Consider the following 23,109-nt stretch of genomic DNA (forward strand, 5'->3'; position numbering starts at 1 on the left):
GTGGTTATCTCCAGGAGGTGGGATTACTAGCGATTATGATTTTCTTATTTGTGCTTTAAAAAAATTTTTGCAAATTTCCTATGATGTGCATGCAATCAGAAAGAACCAATTCTACCGACAGTAGGTGTTCATGTACCTATTATCACAGTCAAATGAGACAACTCAAGAGCTGGACCTAAGAGCACCTGCCATTATTTTACCTTTGCAAAAGATTTTGTAATTTCTTTTTTGGCTGACTGAGGTTAACTGGTTATCTCAGGAAACAATTTTCTTACTAAAAATTCATATGGGCAGGTGGAGAAGAAACAAGCTCACTATGAAATTGCTTGATTAAAGCTGAGGAAACTACACATACCCCTCTGTGTAAAGCTGTGCAGCCCATGATGTCAACAGCATCCACATTTGCTTCCTTTTCAAGTAACAACGAAACAGCATCAATGTGTCCATATGCTACTGCAAGCATCAGCGGGGTTCTAGGAAAAGAGGGAAATTAGGCTTTTAAAAAGAAGATTAAAAAAATACTCATCACTTCCAGTGGGAGGATCTCCCTCTCTCCATCTCTCTGTCTCTCTCTTTCTCAGTCTCTCTCCCCTCTTGACAATTGCTTGATATTTTCTGAGTGTCCCCAATTTGCTATCTGCTACTTGGAACAAGCTATCTGCCTCTGGTCTCTAATGGCCACATGGAATGGTGGCAGCGGACTGGTCAATATGGGTGGGGCACAGGAAGGTTCCACCTCAAAATGTTCATTTGAATTCCATCATTTTCAGAACTATGCAGCACTGACCAAATATCAAGTGAGTAAGGAGTGTGTATATGTAAGAGATGCTCTTGCTTCTATCAGAGCAGCTCTACTTTCATGGTTATCTATGTCGGACTTTGGCTCAAGATTTTATTTGAACAAAGCTTCATTGCCTTAAAGAAAAGTCAGACAAGCCCAGAGAGGAAAGATCCAAGTGCTGGGATCCAGGAGGTGAGGTTCCAGCTTTGGCTTCGACATGAACTCATATATCTGGGGTGAGTCACTAGTGCTTTATTGCTCTGCCTTTCCTATTTGTAAGAGAAGACTGGGTGGGAGAACGGGCTAACAGATGGAAAATACTCGGGAAAAACAAACTCAGGAAGGATAAAAATATGAAGGATTTTTACAGTGGAGATAACTTCTTGAGGTCTGTCCTATTCCATTATTAATTTAAAAAATGAGACTGTAGCAGCTTCAGAAGAGAGTAAAAATGGATAGAAAGGAACAAAGGAGGGAATATTTTAAAAAGGCCAGAGCACATGGCTACAGACATAAAAAGTTGGCTGTTTTTCATCAAGATATACACACACACACATTTTTCTCGGATATACACTCCAGTGCAAAGCCACTGCATTATTCTAGGACCCTCGTCCATGAATTTCACCCCAATATATACCCCCAACCTAGAATTCAGCAGTCAGCCCTCCTAGCTATTTAACAAATTAACCAGTCACCTGCAGTGATTTGAAATGTCAACCCCAAGCGCATGAACACTTACTGTCCTTTGGCATCTTTCACGTCAACCACTTCTGGGTTGTCTGCAATTTCTAGTAATAGCCGCAAACACAGTGTGTGACCATTAATTACTGAAAAAGAAAATAATGGACATTCTTTTAACAGACCACACATATCCCTCCAAAGTGAAATTTATTTGGACTTCAAATGGGTGGTTTTCAATTGTTGCTAACAGACATCTCCAGGTTTCCAGGTCGTGCCAGCTGCTGGGCAAAGCACACAATGTGTATGTTACCAACCCATCTTCCCCTTTCTTCCTATAGGGCACTTTGGTCCTCAACTAACTTTTTTTCCTGGTTGCTGTATAGAGGCTTTTTTCCTTAAACAGGACATCCTTTCTTATCTCCTCCTATGGGACTGATCATCTCTCTCCACTTTCCAATTATCCTTTCTGTTCCTCTAAGAGAGCCTCTCAATTCTGTATAATCATCCTGTGTCTAGCCTGCCTCCAGCCCTTTTTAAAAAGAAGGTCGAAGGGGGAGGAGAAGGCAGAGGAGGAGGGAGAGGAGAGCAAGCGAATGAGGGGAGGGGCAGAAGGGAAGAGGAGCAGGGAAGGGAGCAGAGGAGGGGAAGAAGGGAGACGGGAACAGATCTTACCTCTTTTCCCCATCACTTTACATTCTGAGGTAGACGTTGAAGCAGTTATTCTGCGCCAACTGATCAGTGGTGACTTAAAGCAAAACCTCAAGCCAGCAAGGTGTACACGAGCCATTGGCTCAGTGCTCATTGATTGACTGGCACTCCCAGGAGACTCACAGATGGACCCCCAGTAGCTGGAGGACGCCTCCATCTGAGTTCCTCAAATCAAAGCCTTCATTTCTCTGCCTTCTCCCGGCGGCCTCCCCCCCCCCCAACCACCACCCTCCCACCCCGTCTCCTCTGTCCCCCCTCCCTGCCAAGCTCTGACTGGGGTGCGGCAGGCCCTCACCCTGCCCCTCCTCACCCAGCTGCCTGGGTAGGGACTGGCAATGGGCAGGAAGTGTGGTCCCAACCTTGGGTTGGCCTTGACCGGCCAGGGCAGAACCCACACAGGGCAGGGCAAGCACCAGGCAAGATGCTTCTTGTAGGAGCTGCGGTGCCCCAGGGCCCGGAAGCAAACCTCCGGGGACGACAATCCCTGAGGTAAGGTACTTTCCTCCAGCTTGTTGAATGGAACCCACAGCCCTACAAAAGACGTGGCTTTCCATTCAGGGAGTAGGATGCGAACAAATATGTTTAAAATTCCAAACGTGACCTTCTCTCCTCTCTGACAATGAGAACACCATAAAATACATTGCATTAACCTCGTTATGGATGTGGAGAGAGAAGGGAATAGATGCAGCTATGTTAGGCTGATAGAGGCTCTTCTAAGAGCTGAGTTTTACAGCCCTTTTTATTGCATGCCAGTCACGAGAGAAGGCTAATTTAACAAAGACACATTTTTCAGGGACAATACGTATTAGAATTAGCTCACATTCATCGACACCACTCAAATTAACTACAGGAATAATATCCACATTTTGTAGACATTGCATTCAGCTAATGCTCAGCAACATCCCATTTATGTACCTCAGGAGGAAATTTTGTGGAAATATTGTTGTTGCTGTTGTTTTGCTTTTTGTTTTAAAAATTACATTAAATCTGTTACCAATGGTGAAATATACAAGGGGTTTAATGTATGCTCAAAAGTAAATAATTAGCAGAGGACTGATAGCTAAATACTACAGGTGGTGGTATTTTATAATGCTCATGAAATGGAGGTACAGCATATTTTGATTGATTCCTCTTTCTATAGCAATTTGATATTCTTTAAATACTCATAATCATAATGGTTCCAAGGATTTTGATTTTTGCCTAAACAGAAGAAGGGGGGAAAAATCATCTAAGTTCGTATCACTCATCCAGTATGCTGGAGAGCAAACCAATTTTTTCAGTAGTGTGTCTTTTTTTGGGGGGGGGCAGTGAGGGGGTGGGAGGTGAGGCCGTGTACAGTAGCTTTTTGAACTTAGCTAATAGCCCTCAGTAAATATAATTCCCCCTTATCATAAAAGTGTAGCTACCCTAGGATTCTCGTTGGCTTCCCACAAACTATGTTTTTCCGCAGTTGCCTTCCAACAAAAAGATGCTACCATCTCCTTTAGCTGTGCACTGCCAAGTCCAGCTTTGTTTCAGACTAGCTCAGCCTCTCCCTGACTATGAGTGACAGCCATTTCTCAGGCTGCTCAAAGACCACAACTGTCATTACAACTATCTGTGCCAAACCCTCTAAAATCCATCCTGGCTCCTCCTCCTCACTGTACTCTCAGGATTTGAAACAAACAAAAAAATTGGCATCTCAAATGAGCTGGAAAAGATTCTGGAGAAGCAGCTTCTCAAAGCACAGGCTAAAGCTTCTGCACAGCAGACATTTTGTGGAGAACAGAGTCAAATGACAGCCTGCATCTTTTTAATGAATGACACGAGGGAAACCCAAAAGGAGTGAGTCCTCTTGACCACTAGGGGGCTCCATTGGACCGCAACCAATACCACAGCGGCAAATGAGTGACAATGATTATTCTTCATTGTTTACCTGTTCACAAGGGTGATTTTCCACAATCAAAATAGGCCCTTTGTAATTGTCAGGAAGTACATGGTAACTGAAGCACAATGCTTGCCTTCATAATAGGCAACTACTCTTTAAAAAGGAGAACTAAATGTAAACTTTAAGGTAACACCAAGAAAGCCTAGAATACCAAACTTTATAATAATACTTATAAATACCAAAAATACCAAAAAGACTAAATGTGATGATGGGTAATAAGAATTTATAATTTAACCATACCAACCATTGCTAAAGTTTTTTCCAGGAACAATCATTTCCAGATAATTAGGCAACACCGTGTTTTTCAATCTCCGAATTGTTTTTCTTCAGTGGTTTGGAAATTCAGGGATGTGGATGGCAATACTTCCACAAAATCTAACATTCTAAGAACATTTTCCCAAGTACAAGAATCACAAAGTCTTTCGAAAACTGCTTTCACTCCTTTTCTTCCTCAATACATCCATTATTTCATGGTTATTTCTCTTTATAAGATGCTATCTGCTTTCCTGATCAAAGGCCATTATCATTGAATTCCTGAGTCCAAAGGAAATTATGCCTTAGCTGAGCTAGAAACTCTTCCACATTACCTTTACATCTGTGTATATGTCTAGAAGTGTCTGGGCACAGTTTTATTTTATGTATATTGAAGAAAAGTCCCAGAAAAGGCAAATTACTTACTTCTTGAACAACACATGCACTTTTTAACAGTCCCTATTTTTACACCTGATGCATCAAGAATCAGAGCAAAAGTGAAGAAGTACCATTTGGGATGCACAATAACGTACTGAGTAGATTGCTGTCTGACAACTCCTTTTATGAAGTAGCTGTGAAATATCATTAATTTTGTGCTTCGAAATGCTGTGTGATTTTATTCTATGTAATTTATCTGAAGATCACAATACACCTTGCCCTTTTTTCAGAAAGTTTTGTGACTGCCATTGGCCAAAGGTTCAGAACTCTCTTTGGAGTTAAAGAGAAGGCCAGATGCAGCACAGAGGATTTTTAGGGCAGAATTTTAGGGCAGAATGATGGATACATGCCATTATACATTTGTCCAAATTCATAGAATGTACAACACCGGGAGTGGACCCTAATGTAAACTATGGACTTTGGATGATTATATGGTGTGTCAATGTAGGTTCATCCATTGTAATAAATGTTCCACTCTGGTGAGGGATGTTGACAATGGGGGAGGCTATGCACATGTGGGAGACAGGGGGTATGTGGAAAAATCTCTGTACCTTCTTTTCAATTTTCCTGTGAACCTAAAACTGCTCTAAAAAAAAATTGTCTTTAAAGAAGAAGGCCAGGGGCTCTCTGGCCATAGAATACCAGTTATCACCAAGTGGATAGTAAGCCAAAAGCATTTTGGAAGAGTGTAGGCATGTTTGATGTAGAAAGAAAATAGATATTTTAAGAATTGGGATGAAAGAAAATGCTGCCATCCTTTTACTGGAACTCATAAGTGGGCCACAAAACTAGGGTAACCAGACTCTTGACAAGACCTACCTGAGGCATGAAGTGGGGTTCTTTTGGTTACATTGTCTTTCACAAAGATGGACGCACCCTGATTGATAAGTGCTTCCACACATTCTGTGTGTCCCTTAAAGGCAGCCAGATCCAGAGCAGTGCGGCCTTTCTCATCCCTGATGTCCAGGTCCACCAGCGACTGCAGAAGGACTTCCAAGGCCTGGTGGTGCCCATTGTAGGCCTGCAAAGGAGAAACCAACCACTCAAATGCTTGCTCACCTTAAATCCCACAACAATCCATGTGAGGGGCTAAGGCTCTCAGATCACGCATGGAGACCACTCCTAAGAGCACATCAGAAAGATGCTTGGAATAATTATTGAAACACAGGCAAAACCAGAGTTAGATGGAAAAATTATAACGCACAGACCTCACAGTTACATATGCATTTCTTCATGTTCTTTCTCTTTTGTCAAATAGTTTGTTCCAAAGGTACTAAATGTATCAATGTATTCTTATATTTACATCTATTGATCTAATAATCTAATGCAGACTAATAGCTGAATGAATTAATATATTTTTTCATCTGCCAGTTCAGTCCTAAACCTATTAACACAATCAGAATATTTTTTCAGGAGGCTTTTCTGTTAAACCTCGAGGGAAAAAACCACTAAAAACACTGTGGACTTTGTAATTCAACAGAGGCATAGTGACCTTCTGCCACAGTCCAACATTTTAAATTTCAACCTCGTGATCCTAGATGAGTTTCTTAGTTTCACTTAGACTTTGTTTCCTCATCTATAAATGAGAGCAATAAAAGCTGCCTTCCAGAGAAGATGAGAAGAGATAAAATCGCACAGGATTTGCATCGTGTCTTATACATAGTTGATGCTTCCTCTTCTCTCCTCTGTTTCCTCCACTGATTATAATGAAAACATAAAACCAATTATGGAAGTATATTCCATACATCAGTGCCAAGTTCAGACCTATTGTGAAGTCTTATGCTGCATTAAAGTTAGGAGGCTTCATACTAAAACACAAAACTAAAAGTTCGAAAGGTAATTTTTACTAAGTCTATAAGGTAAAAAAAAAAAAAAAAATGTATATGCACATATAAGGCCAAGGACATTGCAATAAAAGAAAGAAAACAGATAAGGATACGGTGGGGGTGGGGATTTGGTGGAGGGAAGTAAAGAAGGAGACAGAGGAAAAGCCTGTCCCCAGTGTCATCAGCAGCCAAAGTTTCCTCTTATGTCTCCTGCACTTTCTGTTTTTCTACTGCAGCAATTACTCAAGGCAGGATTTATTTGAAAAACGGCTTAGCAAGACAAAAGACTAATTTCCTTAATACACAAAGAACTTATACAAACCATTTTAAAAACTAGGAAAATGTGTAAAGGACATGAAAAGTCAGCTCACAGAAAAAGAAATATAAAAGGTCAATACGTATACGAAAAAAAACCATGTAAATTTTTAGGGTGCTATTTTTCAACTACCAAATGGCAATGATTAAGTTTGGGCATGTCCACTATTAGATAAGACCTGGTGAAAAAAAAAGCAATCTACTCTCTGGTGGTGGGAGTATATATTGGTGTGACATTTGTGGAGGGCGATTTGACAAAAATCTATCAAAAATTGTAAAAAAAGTTGCAAATAGTACACATAACAATTTTATAAAAAGCAAATATATCCAGATATACACATATCTGTATCTATGTATATTTCTGTATTCATAGAAAATTTTAGAAGGATACAAAGGAAACTGTTAACAGTGGTTACCTCTAGAAATGGGAGGTAAAGTAATGAACATGTGGACTCATTTCACCTTATCTTTTAAAAAAACATTTGAATGTTTTTCCCAAGTACATGTCAACCACAACAGTAACAAAAACTAGATTAAAAGGACCCACAAGATTTAAGAGTGCTGATAGGAACTGCTTTTAAAACTTTCTCATTATATTATTTTTGTAAATGATTATGATTATTATGCTACATATTAAACATATATTATATATGTAGTATAATAACTCATATGCTGATGAATCCCAAATTTATATCCCAGTTCTAACTACTTCTTTTACTTTGCAAGACATATATATTCAACTGTCTACTGAAATTTCCACTTGAATACCTAATATGCATCTCAAGCTTAACATGTCCCAAACTGAGTTCTTAATTTCCCTCCTAAAATTTGCTCCATCTCAGTAAATGGCAATTTTGTTCTTCTAGTTGCTCAGGCCCAATATTTTGGAGTCCTCTTCGTCTTCCCTCTTAAGCCCAGGGTTGTAGCCCTGCACAAGGGCTCTGGGACACTGGGGCAAGGGGGTGCTAACAAGTAGCTTCCCCACCCCTTCCCACTGCCTTGCCATGCCCTGGTACAGGGATGTGTCTGCTGAGAGGAAGGGACACTTTTGCTAACCACACAGAGGTGTCATCAGGTTCTCGGGCATCCGGCAGGAAATATCTATCCATATCCCTGTTGTAATTCACACACAGGTGTTGGGTGACTAGTAGCAGCCCTCAATGACACGATCATCTCTACTTCCAAGCCATAATCATCTCTACTCTTTCTTTAAAATATATCCAGAATCTATCCAGTTCTCACTATACCACATTCTCTGTTGCCAGGATTATGGCAAAAGCTTCCCTTTCCGTCCTTGCCCTCCTGCAAACTATTACTGAACAGCCACAGGATGAAATCTTTTAAAACTCAAGTTGGATATAGCACTCCTTGATGAAAACTCATTGATAATTCCCTCACTGATAATAAAATCCCAAACTTCTCATGACCATTCAGGCCCTTAGGATTTGGCCTCCCTCGACCCTGGCCATCAGCATAGCCCCTCAGTCACTCTGTTCCAACCACTCTAGCCTCCCCTCTGAACCCCCTATGATTAAGTCATGCATGTCCTCCTCTGGGCCACTGCATCTGTCCTTTCTGTTTCCCCTGCCTGGAAAGCCCTTCCCCCAAAGAGCCACAAGGCTTTTTCAGTAATTCTGCTTCAACTGTCCCCTTATCTGGTGGCTTCTCAGAGCCCATATAAAATAGCCCACTACCCTTCTCCTCAACATATCGGATACTCTCTACCCCACTTATCCTGCTTTATTTTAGCTTTATAGCATTTATTACCACTTGATATCTGTTACATATCTATTGATTTGTTTGTTGTCTGAGACTGAAGGTACTTTATGTGTATTGCTCACTGCTGTATTCTAGACTCGTGCACGGCACAGACACTCAACAATTATTTGATGAATAAATGAATGAATATAATGACTGCTATTATCATTTATTAGTATTATTGATAAGAATATATTTTAAAAATAGCAACTACTTATTGAGGGCACTGTGTTGAGCTCTAATCTTTGCAAACATCCTTTTTATAGATGAAAAAAACAAAACAAGCAATGTTAATTAATTCACCCAAGATCACTTAAGCTAGTAAGTGACAAAGGTTTGAAACCCACAGTCTATGACCACTAGAATCTATGTTTTTAGGCAATGTCTTATAAGTTTTCCCAGTAATTCCATTTAATTGACTTTCAAGCAAAATACTTTTGTGCCTATGTGTAATGGCTCAGAGAGCTTAATAACAAATATTGAATCAGAAACCTAGGATGGAAAGCCTTTAGTCTAACCTAACTTCTGAAGCGATAGTTAATTTCATTGGAGTACTTGCCGTGTGTCAGGCAGGACTGGACACGTAGCACCTTATTTAATTATTACGACAACTCATGGTTTGGATGCTACTGTTATCCCCATCTCACCAACAAGGACACAGGAAGGCTGAGATGTTACTCAGCCCTCAACCTTATGTGGTGGAGCTGGAATTCAAAGGCAGACCAGTCAGATCCCAGAGCCTGAGCTGTGGGATTCTCATGAGCTCCTACTATGGATAGGATGCAACAAGACCATAAGATATGTGCTTCTTTAACTTTTTATTACAGGAAGTTTCAAGTTTATATAAAGAACAGAGGATAGTGTCATAAATTCCCAAATACCCATCACCTAGTTTCGGCCATCATCAACTCGCCATTGGTGATTTTAAGCCAACTTGGGAGCACCTATCCTCCTATAAAGGGCTGTGGCAACAGGAGCATCTACATCAGGGTGTAAGTCAGTCTATCTCACTTGACTCTGGGCTTGAGTCTGTGGCTTATTTTTGCATAACACCTCTTCTAATTTTAAATTGTAATGGTAGTGACTGATTCAGCTTATGTAGAAATCCTGACTTTACATCAAAGGGAAATGAGTCCATGTAGATAATAGATGGTTCTAGATGCTATTTGCAAATGCTCATTCCTTCAGTGGCAGTTACTATGATGACAAAGATAGTAAACATTTACAATTTCTGTCAATTTGACTTAGCTTAGGAAAATAGAATTGGCAACCTGTAAACTGCATGCGTATCTACAAAGCACCATGGCTAACATATTTAGATTTTAATAAAGAGAAAACCCAGGGCAAAGAGAAACATATTCAGGAAGGAAGGCAATGTAGAGGGATCAGCACTGTTCAGGACAGCAGAGTCACATCAAAGGGCACTTAACTTAGAGGCTGACTTAAGAACTTAACTCCTGTAAAAGACCCCTGCAGTTTCTCCTTTAATTCTCACAATAAAAAATAAACCTATTTGCATGTGTTAAAGTTAAAGAGGCTTAACATTAAAATAAAATGGAGTGAACCCTGCTGAAGGAAAGCTTCAGAATTCCAATCCATATTTTCTTCTATATCAGGCACTTAAAAATTCAAAGACAGGATAGTTGAAAGGCCAGATTTATATATAGAATTCCCTTTGTTTCTTCCATTAGTCAAGCCTGCAGCTCTTGAATTTTAGTATCCAAACGCATTGCGATATGGAGTTGAAGACATAACACTATGTATACTATACTTCCAGGGCAATTTAAGGGAAATAATAAAGGTAAATTTGATAATACAAGAATTTTTCACTTACCTTCACACTGTAGGGCTTAACCCTAGAAACAAACTACCACATAATATGGAATTCTATTCTGTGGTTAAATGCATGATTCTGTCTTTAGGCAGTTATGTGGTTCTTAGAGTCTATAAGAAAGTACACAATAAAGCTTTAAACTCTCTGAAAGAGACTCAGGTAGTCAGGAAAGAAGACCTTTCTCATATCAGCAGTGCATGATGAACATTGTCTTCATTTTCTTTCTATTCCCATCCTAAATCAGGTGTTTAGTGGGTAATTCCACAAATAATTTCTAAAATATCTCCAGGAAGAAGTAATCACACAAAAGAGCAAATATGCTGGTTCAAAAAGCATGTAGTATTTTGGCTTTCAATAGACAACCCAGTTTAAGCCTTCACTAGAGGTGGCAATCAAACATTTCAAATTTGTTTTACAAAAGACTTTAAAAAATCTCATTAAGTAACTTAAATACTTCTTAAACATAATTAATTTCTTTGAACTTTTTAGATTGGAACTGAGGGCAGCAAGGAGAAAGAATTTGGGATCTCAACAGAATCCATGAAACAATGGGTCCATCTGGAAATCTCGACAGCTGGAGCCTTTCATTTGCATAGCTTTGTTTCTTGATTTAATTTTTTTCAAGTGGATGAAATGCTTATGAAATTCATTGGGCAGATAACCCTGGAGACTTGAATCATTCAGCCAGGAAATAGTAACTCAAGGCCAGTCAGGTTTCTTGGGGTAGTCAAGGTTTGGGGGCATCTGGTTCTCTTTCACTGTAGAATCTTCCATGGAAGAAATAATGTGCCTTGGGTTTTAATCAAGTTAATTGCTACAGAGGGCCCTGGGGAGGGCGATGGGCATACTTGCGGGGTTCTTGGAGCAAATAATAATTTCTTTAAAAAGTATTAGCCTTTAGAGGGAAAAAATAAAATAGTTTTAGAATTGACCCACTGCGATCACCCTGGTCAAAGTTATCACCATCATCGCTTGCCTGGTTGTCTAGTTTCTGCTTTGTTCCCTGACAATTTAAACTCAATGCAGACGTTAAAGTGATCCTTCTAAGATAAAAGTCATATCACATCATCTGTCTCCTCAAAACCCTCCAAATGGTTTCCTCTTTTGCTCAGTGAAAAAGTCAAAGTTCCCCCTGGAGTCTGTGGCCTTCCCCCACCTCCCTGCCCCCTCTACGACACTCGGACCCCTACCACCCTCCCCGCATCACTGTGCTCCAGCCATGGTGGCCTTGCTGTTCTGGGAACATGCCAAGTGTGCTCTCACCCCAGGGACTCTGCACTTCTGCCCAGAGCATTCTTCTGTCAGAGACCAAATGGTTAGCTCGTCGCATCCCTGGTCAAACGTGAGATGCTATGTTGTGGGAAACAGCGCCCAGCCTGCCACCTCGATGCTCTCTGTCTCACTGCTCCCATTTGCAGCAGCACTTCTGACCACCTGCCATGTTGTGTATTTACTTGCCTACTGTCTCTCCTAGACTGCACACTCTACAAGGACAGTGGCTGGGTTTTGTTTGTTGCCATCTCTCCAGCTCCCGAAACAGTGTTTGGTACACGCACAGTCAGTATATGTCAAAGGAAAGAATGATACTGATGTTACTAATAGCGAGGATGATAGTGCCAGGTGCTGTTCTAACTGCTTTACATGCATTAACCCAGGTCATCCCCCCAGTGGCCCTATGACAGAGGTACTGCTATTCTCCCCGTATTATGAGTGGGAAAACTGAGACACAAGAGGTTAGGTACTTGGCCAAGATCATACAAAAAACAATTAAATAAATTAACAAATTGGAAAGGGTTTGGGGATCCTTAACTAACTCACTCCTTTTAATTTACAGATGGAAAAACCAGGTCCAGGCGAGTTGCTAATGAGAAGACTGGTGGCTAGGATTCCCTAGGTGTAGAACTACCAAAGCCCAACTCTCTCCAATGATATGACAGTACCACCCTGTCTTTACAGGACTGGGAACCCACAACGCTTAGCAGAGTACCTGGCACCCAGTAAGCACTCAACAATAATTTTTGAAAGAAAAAAAAAAAAAACAATGAGAGATGATAGAATTTTTTGGAAGCTAGGAAAGTCTCTTCTCATATTACCAGCAGGCTTAGCAATGCAATCAACCCCACCTTCACAGGGCATGAGAATTCTACCTGAGATAACCTTTCCAATAGGCCTCTCCCAGCTTCGGGGTCACTTCCCCAGGCAGAGCAGATGGCTGGGCAGAGATTCTAGGGTCAACCTTTAGAGCAACCTGTACTAAGAGCCAACTGGTATGAAATTTTATACATGTAAATATCCCACTCTCCATCCACCTTTTCTACTCTAAGCCCATGTCTGGAAGAAAGACGAATGGACATTTTAGCCTGATTTCACTGGACTCAGTGTGTGCGTGTGTCCGTGTGTATAGTCGCTGCGTTGGTAGATGTGGCAGAGGGTGGTGAGTGGGATGTTATCAGGTGTGCTGGTGAGTATGTGGGGAGACTGGCAAAGAAGGGAGGGCTCCGTGAGCGTGATCGGTTCATCCCAATCCTTACGGGATGGCCTCATCCCTTCTTACCTTGCCTGACTGCTTATGTATGCCATCAATAAAACACTCCTCTCTGCTCTCCAAAATCTCCATCTCAATTTTTCATCAGAAGGAAACTGAATAAGTGCTTATGTGTGCGTGGTACTGAATGAAATGTCATAACCATTAAACACAGAGACCCAGCATCCTACTCTTCCCAGCATCCAGCCTCTGGGTGCATCCAAACACCTTCTTGATGGCCCTGGACCGAGGCCTCACAGCTCAGCAGAGCCCTGCGTAGGTGAGCTGGCTGTTGCCAGTCTGAGAGGTTCCTAGGGAACAGCTGCTGATTATCAACGGTTAGCAAGACCTTAACTGAAGTAGAGTGGTAGTGAACTTCCCAGCTCGGTCACCCTCAGAGAGAGTTTGGGGATCCTCACTCTGAGCTATTGCATTTCTCTTCAATGACTGGGATGTGGAAAGGAAGCTTTACTGGTGACAGAATAACTCCTGCTCCCCTCCCTCCCAGATCTCACCCAGTACAAGAATCAGCCAGCGCCTGATACGTCCTCTGAGACCCCAATTCCAAGCCCAGGCAGAAGCAGCAGAGTTGCAATTATGCATATTTTCATCTTGCTCTCACAAGTCTGTATTTAAATATCTCAAGTTTTTAACTGTGGCATTCGATTATCTGTAAGTTCAATACTTGTTGTCTATACTTAAATCTCTAAAACCAAAATAAAACATTTCCTCAGTTTACTGATTTAACTACTAGATAATAATAATTTAGAGACTTAAAATTTATAACAGTCATTATTAAGGGCACTGTGATACGGCCTCATGCACGTTGTCTCTTCTCCTGTATCCTCATTTCACAGATGGGGAAATCGAGGCTCAGACAGGGTAAGTAATGTGTCTAAGGTCACCAGTGGGAAGCTGGGATTGGAATTTGAGACATGCTTTCTCACCGCAGCCTGAGCCTTTACCCATGTACTGTTTCCATTATGAGTTATTATGCATTGCTATGCTTTCCTTTTAAGAGCAGCCTAGTTTTAGGAACACTTAGGTTCTTTTCGTAACAGGGGAAGCTGCCCACAGCATCTCACTTACAGCTAAGTGGAGTGGACTCTTGGTAGCACCGGCATCTGACTCTTCAAAAACACTGTTGGTTCTTTCCAAAAGCTGTAGAGACACAAAGAAAACAACAGTACGTGAGTGCAATCTGCAGAAGGAATCCTACTTTATGGATACAAATGTTGACATAAATGAGAAAGGAGGCTTCAGAAACTTAAGAAATCATGCAACTTCTCAGAAACATAAGAAATCTGATATAGCATAACTAAAACAAATATGCTAACTGAATATTTCAACTTCTAGGTCATCTTAGCATTTGTTATTCAAAAGAAAGCTTTCATACTTGAAAAGTTGCTCAGCTTCACCAATCTAGGCAAATAATTCATGTTAAATCCACTTCCCACCCAGCAGATCGTCACAACGAGAAAATTACAATACCCAGGGTCTATTCCATTATCAAACACACATTTATGGAGATGGCGTTGCAAAAGACTTAGGAAGCTCTTGTTCTCACGGAGCTTACATTCTAGAGCGGGAAAGCACAGACAAACAAATAAACAACATACACATATGAAAATATCTGGTAGTGAAATTTGCTGTAATGAAAGTAAAGTAGGGTGATGTGATATGGAGTGACTGGGAAGTTACTCTACAGCTGATGGCCAGGGGAGGCCTCTCCAAGGAGATGACAGTTCAAGTGAGACCTGAATAAGAAGAAGAGTGAAATCAAGTCAAAATGTGGCAGGAGAGCATTCTGGGAGCAGGAAGGAGTCGGTGCAAATGCATCAAGTGGGGATGAACACGGTGAGTTCAAGGAATGGAACGGATAGTGTGACTAGGGTATGATGTTGGTGATGGTATCAGGAAAAAGACATTTCATTGACTCTTGTTGGGAGAACAAATTGTTAAAACCTTTCCGGGCAATTTTGTGCATATCTTTGACCCTAGGAATTAATCCCCAGTAAATAATTAGACAAGTGCACAATGACACATGTATAAAGAAATATATTCATTCAACAAACACTTGATGAATGACTACCAATGTGCCCAGATACTGTTCTATGCACTGATTCAATAATTAAAAATATATTTAAAAATCAATTTTTTCATGGAGGGCAGGGCAGGCAATAGAAGAAAGAAGTTATTTAATTAATTAGAAAGCCGTAGGTGCGATGGAGAAAGATAAAACCGAGAAGGAGGGTTCGGAAGGCTGGAGGAGAGGTCTATTTGCAACTTTAAATACAGAGATCAGGAAAGGCCTTATTGAGCAGGTGATGGCTGAACAACATCTGGGGGCGAAGAGAGAGCCTTGTGGATGTCTGGGGGAAGAGCATTCCAAGCAGAGGGGCCAGCAATTGCCGAGTCCTTTAGGGACAGAGATGCTTAAGATCAACAGTGAGACTGGAGCAAGGTGGGCAAGGATGAGAATGATGGAAAGGAAATCAGAAAGATGGTGGCACTGTGGGTGGCAGTATCATAAGGTGCCTTCTGGGTTGTTGTAAAAAGTCTGTGACTTCTATCCTGAGTGAGACAGAATTTCACTGGAGTGCTCTGAGCAGCGAGGTGACATGTTCTAACTTTTAGACTCTAGGGAGGGCACAGAGACCACTGAAGAGCTGGGGCAAAAGTCCAAGAGAGAAATAACAGTGGCTTGGACCCACAGGGAGCAAGTGGGGATGGAGAAAAGTGTTGGACTGTGGATATTTTTGGAGGCAGAATCAACAGGATTTGCTGATGGACTGAATGTGAATGTGAGAGAGAGAAGTAAAGGATGACTCTCAGGATTTTGTTGTAAGCAAACTGAAAGATGGAGGTTCCACGAACTGAAATAGAGAAGTGAGTGGAATATATGTAGTGGGAAAAAGCAGAAGTTCGATTTTGGAAATGTCAGGTTTGAGATGTTTTTAAAGCATCAAAAGTACACGTTAATCGGCAGCTGTAGGATACACGGGTGTGGACTTCAGGGTATTGAAAGCCATAAGGCTGGATGAGATGAGCCAGGGAGTAAACAGAGAAGGGAGACTGGATCCTGGGCACCCAACATTAAGACCTAGAGAGATGAGAAGGAACCAGCAAGGAGATGCAGAAAGAGCAGGTGAGCTAGAAAGAACATCAGGAGAGCGGGAGGTTCCGAAACCAAGTGAAGAAAGAGTTTCAAGAAGAGAACGCGGGGCTTCCCTGGTGGCGCAGTGGTTGAGAGTCTGCCTGCCAATGCAGGGGACACGGGTTCGAGCCCTGGTCTGGGAGGATCCCACATGCCGCGGAGCGGCTAGGCCCGTGAGCCACAACTACTGAGCCTGCGCGTCTGGAGCTTGTGCTCCGCAACAGGAGAGGCCGCGATGGTGAGAGGCCCGCACACCGCGATGAAGAGTGGCCCCCGCTTGCCGCAACTAGAGAAAGCCCTCGCACAGAAACGAAGACTCAACACAGACAAAAATTAATTAATTAATTAATTAATTAATTAATTAATTAATTAATTAAAAAAAAAAAAAAAAAGAAGAGAACGCATAGCCACGTCAGAAGTCCTGATAGGTCAAGTAAAATGGGGTCTGAGAAATTGCCCATTGGGTTTAGGAACATGGAGACTATTAGTGACTCTGCTAAGAGCAGTTTATCAAGACACTGTTTATATGGGAAAAAAAAAAAAAACAAACAACAGAAAATGAATAAATAGCAATAGGGATGGAGTAAATAAATTGTAGTGGTATATATCACCACTTCTGATAAACTCTCCCTCTTTATGTTGCTGTTAAGTTCTTCTTTGTATAGTGATGCATCCAAAAGGGACAAAAACCCAACACCCAAAGCCTTGATGTGTGGTGAATATGGCAGTATTCAATGTCCACTCCAGCCTCCTGACTGATGGGATTGGGCTGCCCTATACAGCAGAGACTAGACATATCAAAACTACATTTCCTAGACTCTCTTGAACTAGGGTTTCAGATGTGATTTAGGTTCTGCCAACTAGATGCAGTCTGAAATTTTAGAGACAGAAGTGAGCGGAGGGCATCTCTGATTTCTGATGGTAAGCAGAGTCATGGAGACTTTAGCTTGTCTTTTAGCTTCCTGTGTACAGGCTACTATCTTCGTGAGGGTAGAGAAGCAAGACAGGGATACAGGCATCCGTTTTTGGCAGTGTGGATTAAGCAGATGCTGTGTGGCTCTAGGGCCAATAGCAGTGGCAGTGACAAGTCCGTCCCCGTACGTCAGCTGGGCTGATGTGTCTATGGAGCAGCCGTTCCAGGGTACTTTCTGATTCCCCATCTCCCTGATCATGAGGAAGGGGCAGCCACCCTGGCAGTCCAAGTGTATTATAAACACCTATTTTTAAAAAATCAAATCTTTTTCTGCTTAAAACAGCTAGCATGGCTTCTGTTTCCTTCAGATGAACCCTGACTGATTCAAAAAGTAATACACATTATTTAAGTTTTCTTAATGGGGATGGCGAAGGGGAAGTTACACCACTCAATACGCTAGAAAGCAAAACTTCCTAACGTGCTCTTTATCCATTTTTTTCTCCCGGAAAGTCCCAAACTTGTCAAGCGGAAAAACACATTTTAAAGCCATATGTGTGGAATGATACCATTTCCATTTTAAAAACTGTATTGATATGACTACACATGCAGAAAAAAAGACGAGAAATATATACCCTAAAATGTTTAACACAGTAACCTAAAAGTGGGAGTACAGATGATTTTTATTTTCTTCTTTATCTTTCCTGATTTTTTTTGGCCATGAATGTGTATTGTTTTTGTAATAAAAACACTAAAGCTATTTCTGTTTGGAATAAAAGCCATTAACCTTCCTTTTCACTTAATAGAATGATGTACACAGACCCCTAGATAGGTCCAGAACTCCTTTCTAGTCAATGCATGTGAAACAAAATGTTTGCATTCTCTGGTAGATCAAATAACAGTGTAAAATTTACCATCTAAAAGCACACAATTTCAAGTTTTCAAATAATACAATACAAATAATTATATCGGAAGTATGAGACATTTTATGTTTGTTTTTATTAGTGTGAGAATAGAATTTGGAACTTAAGCAATCTAGGATACATTAGAATAATGAGAGCAAATTTAATTTTAACTTGAGAACAAATAACTTTAAAACCATCTGCCATACATAGTTGAAATAAAAGTAGCTTCAACTGCTTGAAAAGGCTAGAAAACAGCTGTTCTTTGCTTTGTTTTGCAACATTATCACCTGCAAGAGTTCCTGGAATTGACAGTGCGTACCAACTCCAAATCCTGTCCTAGAATGAACTTTTAATCAAAGGAACACGGAATCATTTCCACCGTTACCACAAACACGATGAACAGAGGCAAGAAGACAATGTACTGTTTACAGTCAAAAATTAGGCATATTCCCAGAAGATTTATCGTGGAAGATTTTTCCACACGTGTACTTTGATCATTCTAATAGCATGTGATTTTTACTTCATTCACTACACGTTTGCTGAATGTCATCTCTGTCGGGGAGCCTGGGTTAGGCACCAGGATTCAACTGTGCAGCGAACAGATGTGGTCACTGACCTGAGAGAACTTAGAGGCTAGTGGGGAACCACAGAAGTTAACAGGTAGTGAAAACAGTGAGGCAAGAGCTAGGATGCAAGATGCTATAGGAACATGAAGGAAGAGGTACCTGACATAACCCTGGGGGTCAGAGAAGACTCTTCTGTAAAGGAAGGTTTGGCCTGAGACACAGATGGTAGGAATCCGCGAGGGAAAGAGAGAAGGGAATTTCTAGGCAGAAGGAAGAGCATGTGAGAACACAACAAATACAAAAAGCTTTAAGTTTAATAAGACTAGATAGCATGTAGGGGTAAGGAAAGAACGAGGAGCAATTAGGCTGGAAACGTAAGCAGACGAGAGATTAGGTATAGGGTGATCATATCATTATGGCCCAATTCAGGACATTTATGAGATTGACAATTGGGCCGGGATAACAGCTGTAAGCCAGGACATCAAATCAGGATAATTAGTGAGAGTCACTGCAGTGCTTTCAGCCGGGAAGAGGCATGATCACGATCAGATTCTTGAGTTTCATGAAAATCTCTCTGTGCCGTGTGGAAAATGAACTGCAGGGGTGCTGGGGGTGGGGACCGCAACCCTAGAAGCAGGGAGATCAGTTACGATATTTCAACTATGGGATTTCTAAATTATGAATTATTAAGTTGTTGAGAACGGACGGTGGCCTATACTACAGAAGAGGCAGAGGAAATGGAAGGAAGTGGGGATATTCAGGACTTTCATTCACTCCTTTATTCATTCAGTCAATAGTTATTGAGTACTGTGCTAGGCACTGAGATTTCCAGTTCTAAAATGGTCACTACCCACATGAACCTGAGAGCCTAGAAGGTGTAACAGACATCATTCATCGACTGAACAGCAGAGGAAGGGAAAAGTGTAGAGTCAAGGATGACACCCAATTTTCTTGCTTTGGTAACAGGGTGAATTGTGATGCCTTCTTTAAGATAAGAAACAAAGAGAAGGCACAAGGTCAGGGGAGGGAAATTGTGTTGAGCTTTAGTCTGAAGTGCTGCTGGGACATTTAAGGGGAGATGTCCAGTGGACAGATGGATATAATGTTTGAAGCTTAGAAGAGCGACCTCGGCTGAAGTAATGGATTTGGGAATCATCAGCAATGGCTGAGACAGGAAGCCCCCACTGTGGATGAGGCTGCCAGGGAGAATGTGTAGTGAGAGAGGACGTAAACCTCAGGAATCCCAGTATTTAGGGTTTGGAAGAGGAAGAGAGTCTGCAAAAGGGGTTGTGAGGAGGGGAGGGTACAGAGGGGTAGGAGGAAAACCAGGAGAGTGAGGAGGTGATGGTGATGATGGTGATGATGGTGATGATGGTGATGATGGTGATGGTGATGGTGATGGTGATGGTGATGATGGTGATGGTGATGGTGATGGTGATGGTGACTGGCTGCAGTGGAGGCCGTGATGACCATGATATGAAGGCGGTGGTGGTGATAAGTGATAATGATGAAGATTCTCACTGATGACAACCGAAAGTTATTAAGCATTTACTATGAGCTGAGCATTCCATGGATCATCTCAATCTATCCTCAAGTAATCCATTAAGTAACTTGCTCAAGTTCACACAGCCTGGAAAATACAGATGAGGAAATTGAACCAGGTCTAATTCAAAACCCATGTTATTCACCCCACAAAACAATGTCTTCCTATCAACTGATAAGCTGAAACTTTTCCCTGATATTAAAAAAAAAAAAAACAAAACCCAACAGGGATGAGGGTAGGAGAGAAGAAGAGTTTTTGTGTGTGTGTGTGTGCATGTGTGTGTGTTTTTAAAGTATGTGGGTCTTTTTATGTCTCTAACTTCAACAATTCCCTTTGATCTTTGAGATTTTCCTCTTTGTTTCCTAGGAGTGGTAAGTAGTCATTTTAGTTACACAGCAGTCACAGGGGACCTTAACTGGAATCTAGCTCCTCTAATATGCTTCTTCCTTTAGCGATTCTTCTTTGTTAGTTAAGAAGGCAATGTGAAAAAAGTGGGGAGAAAAGCAATTTGCAAGTCATTCAAAACTGACGTTTATGTTTAGAATTTTCTTTCTAATTTAAAATTGATTCTAAACATGTCGAGTCCAAGGGATGATGCAGATACACAGCACTGCTCAGAGACTCGACTCTGCATAAACGACTCAGGGGAAGAATATGGGGGCCGGAAGGAGACAGAGAGCTCCTACCATGACTCATTATACAAACTCGTACTTCAGCCTGTGGTCTGCAATATTACTGGAAAATAACATTGCTCTACAGAGATCACCTGCAACCTACCTTGTCAAAATCCGAAATAGAATGGCTCTTTTGAAACACAGTTACAGCTAAGAATACATGCCAAACAAGCAGCATCATAAAAAGGCAATGAGTTCTGCACATAAAGCTTGTAGTTATAAATCAAAGAATATAATTTTATACGTAACATTTACACAATCCATGCATTCACATGCTAGTTTTCACGTTGAATTACACTCATAAATCCAATGTACACGTCCAATATGTCACCATCAGTTTCTACTGGCACAATAAAAAATTTGCACTCATTCCAAGGATCGACTTGGTCCTCTGCCTAAAATATCTATTAAAATGGCTGCTTTAATAAAACCTTTATCTGGACTACTTAATCTTATTCCTTGTTATCTCCAAAATCCCAGAATTGCTTCTTTTCTCGATTGATCAATCATTTATGAAGCTTGTATGGAGAATCTAGCACCGCTTGACCTCCACCTCTTCTCCCACAGCGTCCTCCTACCACCTTGCATTTGCCAAGACTCTCTTGGCTGAAAACACCAGAAGGTCTGAGATTCAAGCTACTCCCAACCCCCCACTGACAAGTAAAGATGGGCATCTGAAGTGGGAATTGAGAGAAAAAAGCTACGATGAGAGCAAGCAGGCTTTTCAACCATCTTATTTGTAAAACGTGAACTCGGGGTGAGGGGTGGCTGGGATGCTCTATAACTTTGGGGGGCCTGAGAAAACGATTGTATTTAAGATTATAACAATTCGTAGGACATTTTCCGAATTTGGAAGGCATTTCCACAGGACCGGAGGACTCAAACAAAGAACACCTCAACGTCTTGGATTTTAAAACAGCAGAGGTAATAGAAGGCCAAGTTTAAGCCTCTTTCTCTAAACAGTGAATCTGTGATAACAAAATCAAGAATAAATATGAACTTGACCATAAGCCAACCGGCCGCTGGGTTAACAAAACAGTGATCTAATCCAAAATTGCAAGGAAACACACAAATATTACACTTTAGCTGGAAACCCAAGCTTTGTAAGTAGTATAGCTTATCACTAGTTATTTGAAAATATGGCAGGAAAAAATTCAGGGATTTCAAGAGACCTTCAGCTGAACTAAACCAGTTTCTAAATGTGCTATTTAAGAAAGCAGAAACCAAGTATGGCTCGGAATATAAAAACAGAAAGGTGTAGCCAGTGGGTCTGTGAGGTAAGCCTTGCTCTTGTCGGTGCTGGTTAGACTTGGACTACATAACTAGTTTCCACAGGTGAGGAGGGAGAAGAGGAGTTAGAAAACCAATCAGAAAATATCCATGGGGACCATGTCAAGGAGGTGCTCTGAGGAAAGTTTTAAAAATGGATTTATTTATCTTTTAGCAGTGAGGACATTTATGAGTCTTCAAGTCAAAGGGCTGGAAGCAGACCAAGGTCCCTGGAAAGTTGGCACCTCTGTCAGAAATTCTATTTCACATTCCACTTGTCTGTGCTTGAGAATGAGATGCTGTTTAGGCAACCTCAAGGCCAATCCTGAGTCCACTGTGCTGTGACCTGACTCTGGCTCAGGCCAGAAGAGGGGGCTGAGTCTGCAGAAGTCTCAGACCACCCAGCCTATGTCAACGCTCCATTCAGAGGCTCCCAGGGGCACAGGATAGAGCTCGGGCGATCCCACAGGTCTTCCAGTCTCAGGCTTAATATAATGTTTCAGGCCATACTGGACCTCAGTGGACCCCAGGCCTTTGAGCCTAGCCCAAAATAAACTAGCTCCCTCATGATGGCACATCAGTAACAGCAGTGACTGTTTCTCATGATTCTGCTCACACCCCTTCACAGCTATTAGAGAAAGCCGTGTTGCTTGAAATTGTTATTAACAACAATTACCGGAAACTCAGTGGTTCCTAGAAATGCATGAATCTAATCTAATTTCTGCCTTCTCCACTCAATTCCATAAGTAAGGAACCATTAACTTTCTATACTTGTGTAAGTCAAGGTCTATGCAACTTCAAAAGGAGATAACACATTTGTTAGGAGGGCACTACTAGAAGCTTAGCTAGATTAAGTTTCCAACTCTTCTTGGGAGCTGGTTTTGATAACTCTGCTTATCTCCTCCCTCCAGTGTATATTCAGTTCCTGGTGATTTCCTTGCCAATTAAAAGGCAGAAGAGCCTGTAGTATGTGTAAGGAAGGCTAATGAAACCTGCTGTGAAGATAAAGGCAAACGCAAGGTACAAAATGCGTGGTGTTCA

The 23,109-nt window shown here is 41.3% G+C and overlaps 1 protein-coding gene across 4 annotated transcripts in view; it reads right to left on the bottom strand.

Annotated features, from left to right (window-relative positions):
* The window catches only part of ANKRD44 (ankyrin repeat domain 44), a 315,633-nt gene that overhangs the window by 19,572 nt on the left and 272,952 nt on the right, over positions 1 to 23,109 (bottom strand). For all 4 annotated transcript variants that reach the window (XM_061203690.1, XM_061203687.1, XM_061203694.1 and 1 more), the window contains 4 exons: positions 14,134 to 14,205; positions 5,607 to 5,808; positions 1,521 to 1,608; positions 356 to 473 (listed from right to left, as the gene is read on the bottom strand). In XM_061203690.1, coding sequence (XP_061059673.1) covers positions 356 to 473; positions 1,521 to 1,608; positions 5,607 to 5,808; positions 14,134 to 14,205 — 480 coding nt within the window. The remainder of the gene's footprint in view (positions 1 to 355; positions 474 to 1,520; positions 1,609 to 5,606; positions 5,809 to 14,133; positions 14,206 to 23,109) is intronic.

The sequence above is a fragment of the Eubalaena glacialis genome, chromosome 1 (assembly GCF_028564815.1).
Source record: "Eubalaena glacialis isolate mEubGla1 chromosome 1, mEubGla1.1.hap2.+ XY, whole genome shotgun sequence".
NCBI classification, from domain to species: Eukaryota; Metazoa; Chordata; class Mammalia; order Artiodactyla; family Balaenidae; genus Eubalaena; species Eubalaena glacialis.